Source organism: Nannospalax galili, unplaced genomic scaffold, assembly GCF_000622305.1.
Source record: "Nannospalax galili isolate Female #2095 unplaced genomic scaffold, S.galili_v1.0 scaffold856, whole genome shotgun sequence".
Lineage (NCBI taxonomy): Eukaryota > Metazoa > Chordata > Mammalia > Rodentia > Spalacidae > Nannospalax > Nannospalax galili.
The window spans coordinates 1671878-1692058 of NW_008339573.1; the positions used below are offsets into that span (position 1 = coordinate 1671878).

Consider the following 20181-nt stretch of genomic DNA (forward strand, 5'->3'; position numbering starts at 1 on the left):
TTTACATACAGCAATAATTTATTCTGAAATGTTCATTAGTTTGTTGAGACATAACCCATGTCTCATTAATAAAAGAGCAGCCATCTCACCTCAAATACCAGAATATACAACAGTTACAGCATAGCAAAAATTCTACCTACTTTCAGATAAAATCTAGTTTAGGTAAAATAGTTTCATTCAATGTTTTACAGTTACACAGTTTTTTTTTTTTGAGCACAAAATAGGTGTGAATTGTTACACTGTAGCTATCTCTATGCACACCATGTGACCACAGAATTGTTAATCATTACTTCTGAAATTGAACCTTCAGTTTCATTCATGCAGTAAAGCAAAGCAGGCTGGGTAAACTTATTCATTGGGAACCATATTACTGTGAATTTCACAGCCACATGATTATGACATTAGATGGATTCACAAGGACTAATTTTTTGCATAAATACCAATTTTTCCCTGATTTTTTTATAATCTAGAAATGATTGAAAACAGCAATATATCATATTCTCTATCTGTAGTGTTATTTTTTAGACAAGCGATAATTAAAGGATGATGGGATGAATGCTACTTAAATATATGGGAAACATACTGTGCAAATATACTTGGCTTTACCAATTTTCCCTACTTATCAGGAGTGCCTCCCAAAATATGACCAGTGAAGACAAAGTGTACTATCAAATATGGCTTCCAGAACAAAACCCCTCTAACAAGAATCAAACTTATTTACAAAAATGTTCAATCTTTTAAAGTCTCATTTGAAATAAAATTTCTATATAGCAGTTGTAGTTAACATCAAATTCTCCTAGTTCTGTCCTTCCAGCTCTTTTAAACAGATGTCACAAGGTAAGACCCAGAATGGCGCTTAGGACTTTGCGTTCCACTGGATTCTGTGCTGTCAGTCTTTGAATCTCTCTTCTTTGTGTTGTTATTCACTGGCGTAGGTATCTGAGACGGCCGGGCTGATGTGCTGTCTGCGCTGCTTTTCCTGGGGCTTGGGTTGTAATTAAAGGGAGTCACTCTGGCAGCAACAGTCCCACTAGGTGAACTGTGTTTGCTGGAGCTACTTGAACTGAATGGGGTGCGCTCTGCTATAGAACTTTCACTAGTCTCTGCAAGGACAGGGTGACTTTGACCTGGTTTTGTCTCAGTTCCTTTTTGGTCTGGGGCATCTACCTGAATAAAGGAGTTCAGGCGGTTTTCCAGACCCACGGTATGCCCAGGAGGACTGCCATTGCCCACACTTTGTTTTCCCTGATTATCTTTTGAATCTTTTATGTTGGGATTTCCCTTTTCTGAAACACTGTCAATCACTGGGGGAGTGTTCCCTGTGGGCGATCTTCCGGATCTGGGGTTGTTAATGGGACAGTCCTCAATTCTCACCCAGACATCCTCTGTTTTAGAAACAGCAGGTGCCATTTGATAAATTAAAGTTTTTGGTTCAGCACCATTCGCAGCACCTGAGGAAGTAGTCTGAGAGGCAGTGTTTGTGGGAGAAATTTCACTTTCTTTTATTTTTCTCCACACTCCTTTTGTGGATACTTGGTTTTCTTTAGTTTGTTTGGGTCCTGAAATAGAGTTTACATGTTTTTCATCCTCACTTTTTGCTTTCTCACTGGACTCTGATGAAGCAGAAAGAATAGAAGATGAACTTCCAGTTCTTCTCCAAGTGCTTACTCGAGGAAGGGATGATGAATGCTTGCTGTGTTCACGCTTCCAAGTTCCTGACCTATTGATTGGAAGTCTGGAAGGACTTTCAGAATGGGAGCGTGCTATATCATGCCGCTTCACGGGTCTTCCATCATTATATTCTATAGTAGGACTGAGATTAGGTGGGAGTTTTCGCCATCCACCAGTCTGAACAGACGGGTGTGTGGACAGAGACATATCTGGAAGGGAAGGACTTAAAACTGGCGTTTGTGCCTGGGACCTAGTGGGAGAATCTGGTCTAGAAGATGGAGAAAGTGACTCAAATGAAGCAGATTCCTCCAACTTCCTCCTTAAGGTTGGGCTGGGAGCTTCTTTGATGAAAGTAGACTGGCGTACTAATACAGGTCTTTCTGATCTATCTGATTCACTTCCACTTGACTTAGTTGAAGACATTCTAGAAAGTTCGACCTTTTTGTTAGACCCATTACCATTATTCATCTGATTCAGCCCTTTAGAGGCAGACTCACTTCTTGGGATACTACTAGCATTCTTAGATAAGCCTGTTTGCTTGCTAAGGTTTTGTTGGCTCATCTGTCTGCCTGGGGACGTATATGACATTTTCCCAGAACCCGAGGACTTAGTCGAGGCAGTACTAGGGGATGATGTCCTGGGCAGGTGAGATAATTTGTTAGGAGGACTTATTCCATTTCTACCAGGGGAGATTGAGTTTCGTCCTGGAGACTGCATTGGCCTACTTAATGGCTGCTGTGCAGGTCTGGAAGGAGTGGAATCTCTAGATCCTGATCTAGAAGGCCCTTTATTTGATGCACTTATTTGGGAAGTTTGCCTCATAACAGGGCTCAGCTCTGATTTCACCGATGGCTTAGTTCCTCTAGGAGAGGTGGTGGCTGTCTGACCTTCACTAGGACTTTTGGAGGCTGGCGTCTTAAGGGGTGGGCCTTTTTTAGAAACAGGACTTGTACTTGAAGAACTATTTCGAACTCCTGGAATATGAATCATTGTCCTACCTCGTGAGATTGAAGGCATGTTTGTCTGAAGGGGCTGTTTCATTTGGCTTGAAATTTCTGAATTAGAGCGAACTTTTCCAGTGATCAAACTTTTATAAACTTTTTTTCCACCTTTGATTCCTTTGTTTTCAGATTCTATCTTTTTAGTTTCTAATGTACTTTTCTCCCCAGGCTTGAGAATTCTTGGGCCTTTATTACTTGTGAAGGGTTTTTCCTCTTGATCAGGTGTAAGATGAAAAGGTGACCCCAGGGAAATGCCTGATTTCAGTGACAGAATGGAATCAGAGTCAGATGAGGCTTGTCTAGACAAGCACGCAGCAGCAGCAGCTTGATGCAAACTACTCACTATGGAATTTGCACCTTCCTGAATAGCTTTCCAGTCGAAATTCTCTGAATCAGGGGATAAACCATGTTCTGAATCTGGCCTCTGTATATCTTTCAAATCAAGGGTCAAATCTTCGGCTAATATGCCACCCATGTTTCTGGGAGTATGCTTTTCATTATCCCCCTTGAGTCTTGAAGGCCTTTTCTTTTTTGGCATTGCAGAACTTATACATTCCTGCAACAGGTCATCTTCAGAGTCAATACTAAGAGAGCTGAGAGAACTGTTTCTTGAGAAACAGACAGGGGTATCTTCAACATGAAATGACTTAGGAGCATAGCCCGAAGCCTGGCGCTTGCTTGGTTCTCCTTGAGAGTCGGCAGGCTCAGTTTCTTTGATAGGTTCATTTTCTTTGTTGTTGTTGTTTTCTTGGTCGATGTCACTAAGAGAACTCAGAGAGGAATTACGAGAAAAGCAAACTGGAGTATTTTCAATAGCAAAATTCTGTAGTTTTTCATCAGTTGCTGCCCCTCTATCTGGATTGTCTTTGGATGACTGGGGGAAAGTAGGTTGTTTCTGCAGCACTGCTTTAGGCTGTCCTCTACTTACTGGTTGTTTTGTGCCAGCCTGTGACTTACTAGCAGACTGCTGGCTTGAGGCTGGCTCTGCGGGGCAGGTAACTTTAGCTTCTGAATCCTTACTTTCTTTCCCTTTTCTTAATTCAGCCTTTTCCCTGGAAAGGTCAACATCATCATCATCAAAGTCTAGAGAACTCAAAGAATCATTTCGTGAAAAGCAATAAGGAGTTCCTTCAATAGGGGTGTAATGATGAGGTGAATCAAAAGTGAAGCTTCCCCTGACTCTATCTTCATTAGTTGGTAGCTTATCATTGAAGTCCTTAGAGTTAATTTTCAAATTCTGTTTCTTTGAATCTTTGTTATCTGATAAAGTTTGTTCAGCATTTAAGTTATTTTTTTGATCTGTGTTCTTTCTCACACGTGTCCTAAATTCAGTATTTTGTGGCATGGGTTTTACCGGTGACGTAGGCTTCTTTTTCTTACTATCTATTTGATTTTTGATAGTTCCAGATGAAGACACAGAGGCCTGTTGGACCTGGTCCATTATCTTTTTCACTCGGAAAGGCTTGTGACTTTTTCCTTTGGGCATAGCAGAATTAATGCATTCTGCAAGAATGTCTCCTTCCTCTGTTTTATTGTCATCCAGGTCAGGCACAGCCACAGATGAGATTTTCCCTCTTTGTGCCTCATCTGTACTTCTACCTTCTGTAGGAATGGTATCTCGTTTTTCCAGTTCACCAGACTGTACCCCTGCTCTAATCCCTTCTCCAGCAGCTAACTCATTTGGAGGGGATTCTATGGTCAGATCACTGAGAGACGTAGCTGTGGAAAAGTTTATAGGTGTCCCCTCTACACAGTATACCCGGGGCATATCATCTCCTGGTGTAAAGCTAACATGCTTTTGTGCTTGCAACCTGTTTTGTGATGGCAGAAGTTTGTACACAGGCAGTTGGCTTGGTTTCCTTGCCACAGGCGGAGGTAATTTTGAAGCAGTCTGGGCTAGCTTTTTGGCTTTGCGTGATGACTTTGTTGGCATGGCAGAAATAATACATTCTTCTAATATTTCAATATCATCATCGTCTGAATCATCTAGTAGGTCTTTTTCAGAGTCAGGTTTTTCTGCCTCTTTTTCCCCATTTCCCTTTGATTCTTCAGGCTGCTCTGGTTCTGTCTCATTTCCATTGTCATTTTCCTGAACTGGAGGCATTATCCTTAACTCCACATCTTTCTGTATAAATGGTTCATCAAGGCTCAGAGCACTCAGGCTAGATGAACAAGAAAATCCATCTGGAGTACTTTCTGTGGCAAAATGTAATAAAGTATCCGCATCTGGAAGAACCTGCACCCTCTGAACCGCAGCGTTTACAGCAGCTTGCTTGGGTCCACTCTCTCTCTTCTCAGCAGGAGGTACTTTGGTTTTGGGGACCTCTCGTTTGGTCTGCACTGTTTGAGGAGGAGGTGGAGGGGTTTTGCTTCTGCTTGGTGGCATGGTCTGTCCAGGGCTATCTGGAAGGTCACTTGGGCTAATAATGCCACTTACCATTCCACTGCATGGCTCACTCTGAACAGAGCTGGCAATGGAGCGACTCTCAAAACTGTCAAGTGAACTGACAGAAGTGCATCTGCTAAACATGAGCGGGGTCTCCTGAACATAGTGCTCTGGTGGACTTTTGGGTGTCTGAGCACCGCTTTTGGAAGGAGACTTGGCTCCTGAAGAAAATTCAACAGCTTTATGCCTGGTTGATTCTGAAGATAAGCTGGAAGCCTGGAGTCTGCTGGACTTGGCTCTAACATGCGGGGACACTGCTGGAACTTCACTTACAGGATCTTCAGTTGCTCTAGTCACGCTGTTCTCTTTTATTTCTGCTATTTGCAGAGTATCAGCCGGATCTGTTTCCTGTGTTGTCTGATTACATCCTATTTCATCTTCAGCTGATGACAAAGATGATAATGAACTACACCTTGAGAAACATATGGGGGTGTCTTCTACACAGTAAGTCTGTATTGTTTCTTGGTTGATAGAGGAAACTTTGCAAGTGCTACCTTTCTGAGTCTGCCCATTTCTCTGTGCTGAAGTTGGATGCAGCTGATTCTGCCTCTTGGCATTAGATGAAGGTGTGGATATATTCTCACTGCTTGAAGAGATGTGTTCAGTTTTGGTGTTTTGTGCCGATGAACTCTTTGAGAACGGAAATGATGGTTTCTGTGAGGAAGAAATGTCAGTGGCATATTTTAAACTGTAATCAATAGGCTGATCCACATGATGTTTCTCTTCATTATATTTTATGCTGTAATTTGTGGCTCTCTCTTCTTCTTCATGCTGTTCTTCCTCAGAGTAACGTTCACTATAGTTGGTAGGCTTATCATCTTCATAATCATCTTCTTGACACAAAGTCTGGTTTACATTTTGATTAATTCCATGACTAGAACCCACTCGATTCATTTCTGAACCACTGGTTCCCCTTGACCTATATGGGGAAACACATTCTTGCTGTCCGAAATGTGGCTGGAACTTGAGGTGTTTGTCATCAGTGTTCTCAGGATATGTAGGGTAAGTGGTATTCTGGCTTCTTGATTGTCTTTGCTCGTTTTGCTTTATTTCATCTTCTATTATATGCTTGGGTCTTGCCCATCTTTCATTCTGTGAAGGACTTTGCCTTCCAGAGTTCAACTGCTCATCTGAATATTTAAGACTGTAATTGATGGGTGTATCCAGTTCTCCGTCATTATCATCCATATGATTTGCGCTATGTATTTTATGGGCGAGGTCAGCTGGGTACTGACCATAACTGTAAAATTTGCTTTCATCATCTTCAGAATAGGATTCAATTGAGGGCTTCATCTGACCTCTTTTACCATAGCCATCACTACTGCTGACACTATTTAAGCTATCATTTGAAGATCTCTTATATTCCACTTTGGCATAAGGCATAGAGCACGTCCTGTTTGAATTTTCTGACTTAGTGAAACTGTACGTGTTTGAATGTGTGTGGGAAGCAGAGCTTCTTCTTGCTGCACTCCTCTCGTCTGTCACACAATGCAGTTCGCTAGGAGAACCAGAACTCCTGTCTTCTTGGGAGGTATGAATGGCTGATACTTCTTCCATGACTTTGGCGATCTGGGCTGCAGTGGTAGAGATCTGCAAACCTCTCTTTGAAGAGGTTCCTGAATTTTCTGTTGCTGGATGAAAAGTGCTTAGGCCGATACTTCGTTCTCTCTCCAAACTTCTATCTTTTTCAGAGCGAGAACTATCTAAACTTCCCCTTGATGAGGAAGAGCTGGGCAACACTGTTGTATTCAAGTATGGTGAAAGAACAGTCATGTTTCCGGTATTAAAATTGTCTGACCTATTGTCGTCATGTCGATTGCTGTCAAAAACATAGTCACCATAAAGATTCTGCTTATGTCTCTGCTTGTTCCGATGAGATGCCTTGGGACTTAAATTGTCAATATTGTCAAAAGTTTCTGATAAATGTTGAGCATCTAATTCTGCTTCTAGGGCTTTTTGTTTCCTAACATGAAGAGATGGCAAACTTGAACCAGGAGACATAATATTGGCATCCTTATACTTTGCAGGTCTGTTTGCCATGAGATTCCTTAGAGCTGCAGCACTTCCCATAGCGATCATTTTGTGCTTTGAATGAATGAGGTTCTTAAGCATGCTAACTGCCCCCATGTCCCATAATGCTTCCTGGTCTTTAGGATTTCTTGCTGAAAGGTTCCACAGAGTTCCACATGCATTACTGACTATTGTCAGACTGTGAGATTTCAAGTGCTGTAATAAGGTTTGGAGGCAATTGTTCTCTCGTAGGATTTGCCTAAGTTAAAAAAAAAAAAAAAACCATTAAAATTAATGTTTTTTTTTTTTTAAAAGCAAAAAACAAAAAACAAAACCCTGTAGATAGTAACAACAAATAAGAGTACAGAAACAATTTTCAATATAAAGATAATCGCTAAAAATAGCTGGGCAGGTGTTGGGGTTCTCTGTTATGCAAGTAGAAGTCTCTTCACGTAGCTCACAAGCTCGGAAACCATGTGCTGCAGATTCCTTCATAGCAGAGTACCTTCCTGGCATCCTCCCTGACTCTTCTTTTAAAGTGCTCGCCACAAATACATGCCCTCCGGCACAGGAGCTACCAGGTTTTAATCAGGCGTTGTCTGATAGCCTGATAAAAGCCCACCGCCCTATGTAAATAAGGCATCCTAAAAGTACCTATCAGCTAAGACTTCTTCTGCTGTCTCTACACTATAAATAGTCCTAGTTTTACCCCAATAAAGTTGGAGCTGGAGCTGGATCACTGAGACTTGGAACCAAGCTAAGTCACTGAATAAAAGGGCTGTACCACTGACTGAGCTGAGTTCTGCGTCTTACTGCCTACAATCCAGCCTCCCCAGGGGGCGCTATCCTTCCCTCATCAACTCAGGGAAATCCAGCTTTAGCCGACCCGCACCTCTCCTCGTGACCCAGCAGCTGACGCCCCAAACTTAGAGAGAGAGTACACGGGTGAAATTGGGGCAGAACTCGACCAGGCCAGCCCCGGTAGCAGAGACCCACAGAGACTGGAGAAGCAGGGACCCGCCAGCAACGCGGAGCAGACGTGCCACGGGACCCGCTGCTTCCCAGGTGCGCGCAGGAGACCGGCGCCACGCTAGCAACTGGCACCCCGAGATCCCTCTGCAAACCACGGTGGCGGGAGAGTGCACGCACACCTGACCCTGGGCCACATCCAGAGTGAGTGCGCCCGGGAGCCCAGGCGCGCTCCCCACATTGCTTACGGCCAGGTTGGCGGAGACCCTAGGGTGCCCGCACACACCATGCCTGGGGTCCAGCGACCCGCCCCATAGGCAGGTGGCTCACGCCTTTAATCCTAGCACTTGGGAGGTAGAGACAGGTGAATCTCTGTGAATTCAGGGCCAGCCTGGGCTACAGGGAGACCCTGTCTCAAAAAGACCAAAAAAAAAAAAAAGGATAATTGCTAAAAATAATATGTAAAATACAACTGTATCAATTATCTTATAAACTCCCAGCATTCCAGATCTCCTTTTGGTTCATTTAATGTTTATTGTTTTAAGTACTCATCTGTCAGATCAAAAGTAGTGAAAATGTTAAGTTTCATTTATTCGGTTTCCTATTCTGATTCACTAGAAGAAAAAAAGTTGAGAAGATGTATTTACTCTACATTTCACACATTAATAGTTTTGGATTTTAAGAACTATATATCATGAAATATTAAACTAAACAGGGACTTCAGGGTAATTTACTATATAGTGGACAACAATGTTGCATATTGAGATGCCTTTGAAGTGCAAGACAGGTTGATGGACAGATCTTTATGTAGTCAGGGAGTACACCGGACGCTCCTAGACTAGCGAACTTAATAGAATCATCTCTTCTCTCTGATACTACCATCTCCTTTGTAAGTGCTCTCTGGCAGAGTGGATATATAATCATTACATTAAAAAATTATGTTTATGTTTCTATAGGCTCTTTTAACTAAAGCTCATATTCCTTTTGAAAACAACAAAGGAACAATATTGAATAAATTTAGAAAAAAGATTAAGTTGCAAAAGATGCCTATATTTTTGCTGCCATAATACAGGTACATATGTAGCTGAAAAGAAATTATATTAGAATATGAAGCAGACCTGATATACATTATGAAAAGACAACATTTGGGGAAAATAGCAATGTGTGCTCTAATCTGAAGTGATCTGATGAATGGCTGGTGGTTAAGTAATTTATTTGATTATTGAAGACACTGTTGGAAAAATGTGAGCCTTCCTACTGTCTGGGCACACTCACAGTTTTGGTTGAAAATTATTATTATTATTACTCTTTGGTCTTTTAGAGGCTGAGTCTTCCTGTAGCCCTAGCTGGCCTGGAACTCATTATGTAGCCCAGGCTGGCCTTGAACTCACAGAGATCCACCTGCCTCTGCTTCTGCTGGGACTAAAGGCATGTGCCACCATGCCTGGCTGAAAATCAGTTTTACAGCCCTTTATTGCATGTGAATAAATGGGGAGGACTTTAAAAATATTTTGACCTTTATGCAGTGCCTGCAGAGGTCAGGAGAGAGCGTTGGATCCCCTGGAACTGGAGTTACAGATGGTTGTTAGCTACCATGTGGGTACTGAGCATTGGACCTGGGTCTTCTGCAGGAGCAGTCAGTGTTCTTAACTGCCATTTCGCTAGACGCAATATTTTAATTTTTATTCTTTCTTCTATAGATGGGGTATACTTCTCAACTACCACTTATTTATGTTTTAAATTCCTATGAGATACTGCCAACTTTATTATTGCATAAACATGCAAATGAGTTTAATTGGGAGTTAATAGTTTTAACAGTTCAGTGTAATAAGGATTTTTTGCTTAGAGCTGTCAGAATGATAAAACTACTGTTTTCAAATAGGTCACTTGAAAAAAATACTTTGAAATAATGAATTTAAAGTAGCGTTAAAGCTGATACATACCTGTGGTCCTCATTTGTAGCTATCAAGCTGGATACATTCCGTAATATCCCACCTCCACTTTCAATAATGGCTAAAGTATTTGTTTGGCTCCGGTAAGTCAGAGTGCCAACCAAAAATGCAAGTGCTCCATCCACAGCACATATATCAGCTTTATTTTCTGTGCAATGTGCTGACAGATTCCATAAGGCACTCAATACGCTTTTGAGGGTTGATTCCTATGAACAGAATCAGAGTATTTATCATCTAATTAGAATTGGATTTTTTTTCTCCCATTTTATCTCCCTTCCTGTCCACTCCTCACTAGTAAATTAGGAACTTTTCATTTACAGAAAGTTTCATGCAATGTCAAATGGAATTTAGGTCAGTGCTATCCCTATAAACAAATACAACACAACCAATGGCCTTCACTCTAAGTGTTCAGATGGTACATATGAGAATATGAAGCAAAATGGAAATGAATTATCAAAAGATAACATTTTCAGAATAACAGAAACTCATTTTAAAAACTGTACCACGTGTGGATATGGAAAAGCATCTAAGAAACATTACATGAGAAGAACAAGCAATATATACAATGTTCTATTCGTAATAAAAACAAATATCTCAGTAGCTAAGAGTACTTGCTGCTCTTGCAGAGGACCTGGGCTTGGTTCCCAGCACCCATATCAGGAAGCTCACAACCACCTTGTATCTCAAGTTCTGGGGGACCTGATGCCCTTTTCTGCCCTCTGTGGGCACGAGGCACACACATGACGCACATACATTACATGATGATACATGTAAATAAAATAAAAAAATGAATAAATCTTTATAAAAAGATGTATTCACATGTTTACTCTAAAAGGTTACTGTAGTATAAATTCAATAAAGTGAGTATTTCAGGAAGGAGACAGTTTGTAGAAGGATAAATGGAGACCAAAGACCAGAGCTAATTGGAGTCTGACCCTAGTGACTTAGGCAGACATCCAGAGTCTAATTCCCAGTGACTTACAGTACCTTACATGAATGGTGAATCTCAAGAAAAATAATTCATTTGTCAGGTGTGGTGGCTCATGGGAGGCTAATATAGGAGGACTGCTGTAAAATCAAGGCCAGCCTGGACTAAATGAGACCCTCTCTCAAAACTAAAAACAAAAACAAAAAGCCAATGAAAAACACCACCCAGACCCACACCCACACCCCATACAAAATGTGACTGAAAGGCGGGAACAGTCAACAGAAAGAAAAGGCAAGAATTTAGGAGCATTGTAACTGGTTCAGAAATGTGAGACTACATGTCAAAGCCAAGAGTTTTGTATCAAAGAAGTTTTACAGTTCAAATTACAGGAGATATGAAATAATGACAAGCTGGGGGTAAGCTCAGTGGTAGAGCTACATACTCAGTAAATACAAGGGATGGGGCAGGGAGAAGGAAGAGGAGGGCTTGAGAAGACATGATCAGAAATTAGAATTGGAAAACAGTAAAAGAAAAGAAGGGGGTTTAAGTAAGATGATTGGTCAAAAACTATAATGTGCAGGGCACAGGAGGAAAGAAAAGTCTAAATCTAGCGAGCTGGATTTTGAGACACAGGAGTTTGCACCAAGAGTCAAATTAGGAGGGACTGAAGATACTTTGGCAAAGTAAATGAAGCAAAGGACTCATTCAGGCTTTGGCTGCAATAGTTAGAAGCCACAGAAATTTTTATTTTTTAAATATGTGATTTTTATAGAGCTGTAACATAAGTAAGGGTTCTGTAAAGATGTAGCAGCTTAAGAGTAGAGGACTAACAGTTTCCAGTGAACAGCCAAGTTTGGACACAGCCCTAATTTTTTTGTTATCTCTTTATTGAGGTGTTAATTGAAAAAAATTATACATCTTCAAGTATACAATCTGATCACTTTTAATGTAGTTATACACCCAGGAAACATCACTCCAATCAAAATAAAAAAAAAATACCACCGCCAAAGGTTTCTTAATAGGTTTCTCACAACTCACCTTTTATTCTATCCCGAAACCCAGACAACTACTCATCTACTTTCTACATCATTATCATTCTTGATGAGCAGAAGGTTAAAATCACTCCCTTTGGGAATATAATATTTGGTACTGCCAACTGAATTTCAAGATGCATCGTCTCAAGAAGACTCCAGGAACAAAAGAAACAACATAAAAGGTTGGAGATAACTGTCAGTGATCTCATTCAAAATGTCAGTTGGTGGGCTGGCAAGATGGCTCAGCAAGTAAAAGTACCTGTCAGGGGCTGAAGAGATGGCTCAGTGGTTAAGAGCACTGACTGCTCCTTACAGAGGATCCAGGTTCGATTTCTAGCACCCACATGCCGGCTAACAGCTGTCCATAACTCCAGTTCCAGGGGATTTGGATGCCTTCTTCTGACCTCTGCAGGTATTGCATGACACAGGTGCACTCACACACATGTAGGCAATACACTCATACACATAAAATAAAAATAAATAAAAATATTAAAAAAAAAAGTACTTGCTACAGAAGTCTGATGACCCGAGTTTGTCCCTAGAAACCATAATGGAAGGAAAGAACCAATTTCTGGAAGTTGTGCTCTGATCTTCACATGTGCCTACATGTGTGTGTGTATGCCTATACATGTAGGCACACATGATATTTAATAAAAGGCCAACTGGAGAAGTCTCTTTTGTGTGTGTGTGTGTGTGTTTGAAGCAGGGTTTCCTTGTAGCCCCAGCTGCCCTGGAACTCACTATGTAGACCAGGCTGGCCTTGAACTCACAGAGATCCGCCTGCCTCGGCCTCCCAAGTGCTGGGACTACCAGTGTGAGCCACAACACCTGGCTTGGAGAAGTCTTTTAAAATACATCTTGTGATTTATTTTTAAATAGTTCATTCTTGGGGCTGGGGAAATGGTTCAGTTGGTAAAACGCTTGCCACACAAGCATGAGTACATGAGTTTGATCCCCTAAAACCTATGTTAAAAACCTAGGTAGTAGTGTGTGCCTGTAATCTCAGCACTGGGGAGGGACAGAGGAGGATCCTGGACTCACTGGCCAGCCAGACTAGCCAAAGACATGAATTCTAGGTTCAGTGAGACCCTGTGTCTCATAAAATGAGGTGGAGAGCTAGGGATGTAGCTCACTTGATAGAATGCTAGCCTAGCACACATGATGTCCTGGGTTTGAAACCTAGGACCACATAAAACCTGGTATGGTAGTGGCCTAGCACTTGGGAGGTGGGGACAAGAGAAGCAGAAATTCAAAGTTATCCTTGGCTGCAAGCTGAGTTCCAAGCCAGCCTGGGCTAGATAAGGCTCAGTCTCAAACAAAACCAAACAAAGCAAAAAAAAAAAAAAAAAAAAAAAAAAAAAAAAAAAAGGGTGAAGACATACCTCTGGTCTGCATACACATATGAACATACACGTACAGTCAAAAAGTTCACTCTTTCAGTTTTTGAGACCGTCTCAGTAGTTGCTCATGGTGGTCTTGAACTATGGGCTTGAGTAATCTTCCCACCATACCCTGCTGAGTAGCTGGGACTACTGGAGTGCAATATTTTTTTTGAGACTTTAAAAAAAATATTTCATTATTTTTATTTTATGTGTATGAGTGTACTGCCTGCATGTATGTGAGTGCACCCGTGTCATGCAATGCTGTGGAGGTCATAAGACGGCTTTGGATTCCCCTGGAACTGGAGTTAAGGATGGTTTGTAGTTGCCATGTGGGTGCTGGGAATCGAACCCAGGTCCTCTGCAAGATCAGTCAGTGCTCTTAACTGCTGAGCCATCTCTCCAGCCCCAAGAGTGCAATATTTTGTTTGGCCAGTTCATTCTTTTTATAGCTGTGTAGGATTTTACTGTACATGTATTTTACAGTTTGCTTACTATTCATCTACTGATAGATATTAGAGTCAATTCTAATTTTTGGCTATTGCAAAATTGAACATTCATGTATAAGCCTTTGTGAGAATACTAGTTTATGGTCTCTTGTGTATTAAATACTTAGGAGTAGAATGGGTGGGTTGTATGGCAGATTTATGTTTAAAACCCTTTCAAATGTTTTCCAAAGTGGTTCACCCTTTCCACACTCCTACCAGCAGTATAGAAGGTTTTCAACTGTTCAGTAACCTTGACAACACTTTTATAATTTAAAGTCTTTTAAATCTGAACCAGTATGGTATGTATAATGCTATCTCACTACAGTTTTAATTCGTATGTTCCTTATAACTAACAGTGTCCTTACTTTTCCAGTGCTTGGTGACTATTCACCTTCTTTTCTGAAGTGTCAGTTCTAGTCTTCTGCCTATTCAGTACTTTCAAAGGTATCTTCACACAGAAACTATGTATGTTTGAATGCATGGCCTCCAATGTTGGCTTCTGCCTTCCACTCTGTTTGAGACAGGAACTCTTGGTTGTTTTTATGCAGTGTACAGAGAGTACACGGGCCTGCAGGTTTTTGGGGATTGTCCTGTCTTTACCTCCCATCTTCCTATAGGTGTGCTGGGATTACAGACTCTCAGGCTACTGAAAACAGCTTCATGTGGGATCCTAACTCAGGTTATGAAGCTTGCTTAGTATGTGTTTTTCCTACTGAGCTATCTCCCCAGCACCTGAATATTTTTTTTTTAATAACTGGCAATGCAATTGAATATTGTTCTTCTAATAAACTTTTAAGGGATTTCCAGGTATAATTTATTTTTCAAAAAATACATAGCTAAGCTGAGTGTGATGGTATATACCTTTAATCTCAGTACCCTGTTGGCAGAGGCAGAAGGATTTCTGTGGATTTGAGGTCAGCCTGGTCTACAGAGTTCCAGGCCAGTCAGGGATACCTAGTGAAACTTTGCTCAAAAACAAAACAAAACAAAACAAAACAAAACAAAAATGTAACTAAACAAACAAACAAAAAAACCAAAACAAAATAAAAAAAAAACCTTGTGTTTTCTGAAAGCTTTTCTCTTTAGCCCATTCGGTGCAGGGGGACTGAAACCAAGGCTTCACACATGCTAGGTAAGTGCTCTATCACTGAAATACATCTCCAGTCAGGAATTCTGAATTGAAGAGAGCGAACACTATACGCACAGGTCATGGACTGTCTAGGTAAAAGAGAGTTCAGCTTGGCTAGGATGACTTGCTTGATCCTCAGATTTTAAGCTTCCTTTAAAAAAATTTCTTTTTAAAAATGAACTTAGTTTCTAAACAAGATATATCAAATGGAGGTATTTCTTTCTTTTTAAAAAAACTATTTTATCGGCAGGGTGTGGTGGCACACGTCTTTAATCCCAGCACTTGGGAGGCAGAGGCAGGCAGATCTTGGCTCTCTATGAGTCCAATGCCAGCTTGGTCTACATAGTAAGTTCCAGGCCAGCTGGGGCTACAGGGAGACTCTATCTCAAAAAGAACAAAAAACCAAAAAAAAAACCCCAAACAAAAAAACAACAAAAAAGCCCCCAAAACCCCAAAACTATTTTATTATTTCATGTATATGAGTGTATTGCCTGCATGTATGCAAGTGCACTCATGTAGTGCAAAGTCTGCAGAGGCCAGAAAAAGACACTGGATTCCCTGGAACTGGAGTTACAGACTGTTCTTAACTGCCATGTGGATGCTGGGAATCAAACCTGGGTTCTCTGGAAGAACAGCAAGTGTTCTTAACCACTGAGCCATCTCTCAAGCCCTGGTATTTCCTTTTATTAAATAATTATTTAGGGGATTACCTACTGTTGAGCCTGACCGCCCCTGGATAAATGGCCTATTTAATTTTGAGGACTTTGGGGAACTGAGATTTGGAGAGCTCAAAGGCATGGAGTGATTCTCAGGTAGGAAAAATTCTGTCTCTCTTCTCCTCCAGGGAAATTGTAGCAGAAACATTTAGGGGTTCTGCTAAATATACTATAATACACAGGTCAGCTGCCTAAAACAAAGAATGATCTGATCCCCAAATGCTGACAGTGTTAAGGCTGAGAAACACTTAAAGTCTCTAGTTCAGTCTTTTCTCCCTTCATATTTTATAAATTTGGACTGAAACAATGAGCTGGTAAACTGAGCAGACCAAAGACTAGGAAATCTTGGGCCATGGTGCATACCTTTAATCCCAGCATTAGGGAATTAAAGGCAGGTAGATCTCTGTGAGTTCAAGGCAAGCCAAGGTTACATAGTGAGACCCTGCTTCAAACCAGACAGACAGACAGCTTAGGGAATCTCCTGGGTGGAGGAAAGCAGTGAAAAGTAGCTCATGAGTTCTTATCAGCACTAGTATTTTCAAAGTTACCTTTCTAACTTCCAAAGCACATTCCATCAAGGCTTTCACACTCCCAACTTCCCGCAGCGTCTTTTTGCTATTTACATCTGCTCGCCAAGACAAATTCCTCAAAACACTTGCAATAACCTGCAAATCAATCAATTTTAGAATAATTTTCATACAAAGTGATTCATACTACTTGCCTTTTTGTTTCTAATGCTAGAAGTAAAAAGCAGAACTCTAATTATACACCAAGTAAACCTTGTCCAAATGCCTGGCACCATAAGTGTTTTAGGTTTCAAATTTCAGCTTTTTGAATGTTTGTATATCCTGGGTATGAGGTTATGTTCCATGTATGACATACACATATTACCTGACCTGAAAGAAACTTTACACAACATTTTAATAATTCAGTGCATGAACAGTTTCATAGTATAGACTTTTCCTCCTGTGGTGTTACGCCAGTGGTACTCAAATAGGTTCGGATTTTGGAGCATTTTTGAGTTTGGATTAGGAATGCTTCACTTATATGATCAAAACATGATATATGCATATACAGAAACATCATAGTGAAACTCATTGATTTGAACAATATATGATTGATTATTATAATAAAAATTGGAGTATTCTGCCTGTAATAATTCCTTATGCTCATTACTAGGGTGGCAAAAGGAATTACTCCAATATAACTATTTTCCTTTACTTTATTATTAATAGAACTATATACTTTAACATGAGCTACTAAATACTGAGTCATGGCTTAATATAAACCAGTACATTAACCTGGTAATATTCATGAAAAATATTTGAAATTCTTAACAATACCTGTTGTAAGTCTTCACTTTCGGATTTTAATTGGGCCACGAGTGCTCTCATGCAGCCTTTCATAGAACATAATGTAGCCTGTGATAGTACATAGGGAACAGAGTGTCATCAATGAAGTAACCTGAAATAGCTTCATTTTTGGTCACTAAACTTCATGCCAAGTTTTTTTTTTAAAATTCCAAATATTTCACCTGTCAAATTCCCAGAAAAAGAAATGAAAGACAGATGTCTTCTAATTTTATTATCTATTTCTTTTTACCAAATTGGAAAAATAAAACAAAATAATAAGAAATGATATGCAAAGGGTTTCAGAGTATAGTCTTTTTTTTTAAAAATATATTGTTTCTATTTTATGTGTATGAGTGTATTGCTTACATGTATGTACATGCACCTGTGTTGTGCAATGCCCGAGGAGGACAGAAGAGGGCATTGGATCCCCTGGAACTGGAGTTAGGAGGGGTGTTAGCCGCCATGTGGGTGCTGGGAATTGAACCTGGGTCTTCTGCTAGGACAGTCGGTGCTCTTAACCATCTCTCCAGTTCCAATCAGAAGGTAGTCTATCTTGATATAATCAGTATGTGTGTTTAAACTTGCCTATCACCAGGACTTTCAGATTTTTACTTCAATTCCTATTATTTAGCTTTTCAAATAATGCTGGTGATTTAACTAAGGACCCTGCATGCTAGGCACCTTATCACTTAGCTAGAGCCCTAGCCCGAGGAACAATGATGTAATTATATAAATTCAGTGTTGTGTTCCATCTTTAGATGTGCTTTTGCCTTTGTTTAGCCAAAAAGCCAACCTAATGAGTAAGGATGTGAGTAGTAGTGAGTAGTTTTTGTTTTGAGAAAGGTTCTTAATGTAGCCCTGAGTAGCCTGGAACTCTCTATGTAGACCAGGCTACATAGACCTGCCTAGCTCAGCTTCCAGCCTCCCAAAGTGCTGGAATTAAAGGTGTGCACTACACCTGGCTGAGAAGTATAGTTTTTATTAGTCATTGTTCAACTCGGTGCGGGGGAAGGTTGTGATTAAAAGTAGTCAGTTAAAAGTAATTTTTTGCTTATTTTGAAAAATTATTTCTATGAAAGTAGAATCAGTCATACTTGAGCTAGCCTCAGATGATGCTCTTATAAAAGAAGGACATACCTTGTTGGCTACATCCCCAAAGGTCAAGTTTGTCAGAGCCATTCCAGCATACCGTCGTAAAGTGACACTGTAGTGGTCATTAGTAAGCCCGTACATCTCACAGTCTACTTGCAACAATTCTGCAATGGCCTGCAGTCCCCCTAATTTAAAAAGGGCAAGAGAAAAAAGACAATTATCTACAATCAAGTAAACTGGTATAAGATGGTAACTTAAATACTATGGGAAAAAGAAATATAAAAGAGGAAGAATATATGGTTTAAATTTGCCTTTAGAATTATGAGCCATAAAATCTGTTGCAAAGGATTTTTTGTATATGTATAAATATACAAGTACATATAATCCATAAATATATATAAATATATAATATATAATAAAACATAAATACAAAAATGTAAGTACAACATAACTATTCCACTTTCTCCCAGTTTCTCCACCCATCAGCCTCTCGCTTCACTAGATGAAATGGGCGTTATTTTCTATTTCTAACACACACTACACCTTACCAACAATGAGGGTTATCTGTTAATACTAGGTCTTCCTAAACCTAAACAGGAAAAAAAAAAAAACCAACTTATTGCTATTATAAGGGCTTTATAAATAATTTTCATTGTCATGAACTGTGACCTAATTACCTTAAAACTTTTTTTAAATGTGTTAAATAATTACTCTTAGGAATAATGAAACTGCTTGAAATGAAACTTATTTCATGAAAATAGAATTATCTCTTCAACTTTCTATAAAGTTCTATAGTGTTTCTTAAAAAAATCTTATTTTTCTCTGATACTATCAAATATTAATTATACCAGGATTTGGTATTTTCTCTCTTCTTACTCTTTACCATAGGGTATGTTCAACAGTGCCCACAATGGTCAACATTAGGAAAGTAAGGGAAGGGAAAGGGAAAGGGAAGGGAAGACTGTAAAGGAAGGCTTTTAAAAAAGTGAAGCAAATGTGAGGGTGTGAATAAAAGAAAGATAAAAATGCATATGAACCTAGAAATGATTATTCATCATCAACATTAATCAACATGGGGCTTGGGATACTGTTTTGATAGAGAGGTGGCTCAGACATAAAAAGATGCTCACTGTAAGTCAAAGCAGGTCATTAACCTGGAAGAAGACCAGAACATTAGCATTTTTATGAATGGTCACAAAGGATCAGCAGACAGAAGAATCTGCAAGTATGCCTAACGAAGTTCTATGCTGAGTCAAGAATTCTAGGCCAAGAAGATTCATGCAAATCTTTATGACTAGAAGAAATGACAGACAACTTTGAACACAGATAAGCAGAAATAAATTAGTGTAAAGAAAATCCAAACCATATTTAAGAAGATTTTCCTTTATCCATGTGATAATGGAAAAATACAGCCATTGACACAAATCCAGTATCTGTATCTATAGAGCTTATAGATCAGACAAACATTGAAAAATTAAGTGTGACTTAACAAGGTTAAGGTAACAGATGGATTTTTACTCAGATCTGGAGTGGGGGAAGGTCCTACGAAAAAGATCTAAGAAATAATGTTTAAAGTAAAACCAAAGATGAGTATCTAACAAGGGTAGGGTGAGGAGGAAAAAGAATTATTCTAGGCAGAGAAATCTACTAGTGAGGGCCCCTGGGTTTGAAATCTAAAACAACCAGAAGAGAGCCACAAGGTGAAACTACAAAAATGGCAAATACCAGATCACATTAAGACTTCTGTGTCACACTAAGGATTTCAGGCAGAGGAAAAGAACACTTAGATGCACATTCTGAACAGGTTACAATAGTGTGTAGAATGGATTATGACTGGAAGTAGGACAAAATATGCAGAACCAGAGAGAAAATGGTACCTTGCATTTGGGATGAGAATAGCAATTATGTGTGTGCGACTGTATATGTGTACATATATACCTCCTGGTAGAGTGTGTAGACCAGGATGACCTTGAATTCACCAGAGATCTGCCTGCCTCTGCCTCCCAAGTGCTGG

The 20181-nt window shown here is 40.0% G+C and overlaps 1 protein-coding gene across 11 annotated transcripts in view; it reads right to left on the reverse strand.

Annotated features, from left to right (window-relative positions):
- Apc (APC regulator of WNT signaling pathway) overlaps positions 1-20181 on the reverse strand; it is a 151348-nt gene continuing 131167 nt past the window's right edge. For all 11 annotated transcript variants that reach the window (XM_029564132.1, XM_008834315.3, XM_008834316.3 and 8 more), the window contains 5 exons: positions 18213-18352; positions 17067-17144; positions 16272-16388; positions 10041-10255; positions 1-7387 (listed from right to left, as the gene is read on the reverse strand). In XM_029564132.1, the coding sequence (XP_029419992.1) occupies positions 820-7387; positions 10041-10255; positions 16272-16388; positions 17067-17144; positions 18213-18352 (7118 nt within the window). In that variant the 3' untranslated portion in view covers positions 1-819. The remainder of the gene's footprint in view (positions 7388-10040; positions 10256-16271; positions 16389-17066; positions 17145-18212; positions 18353-20181) is intronic.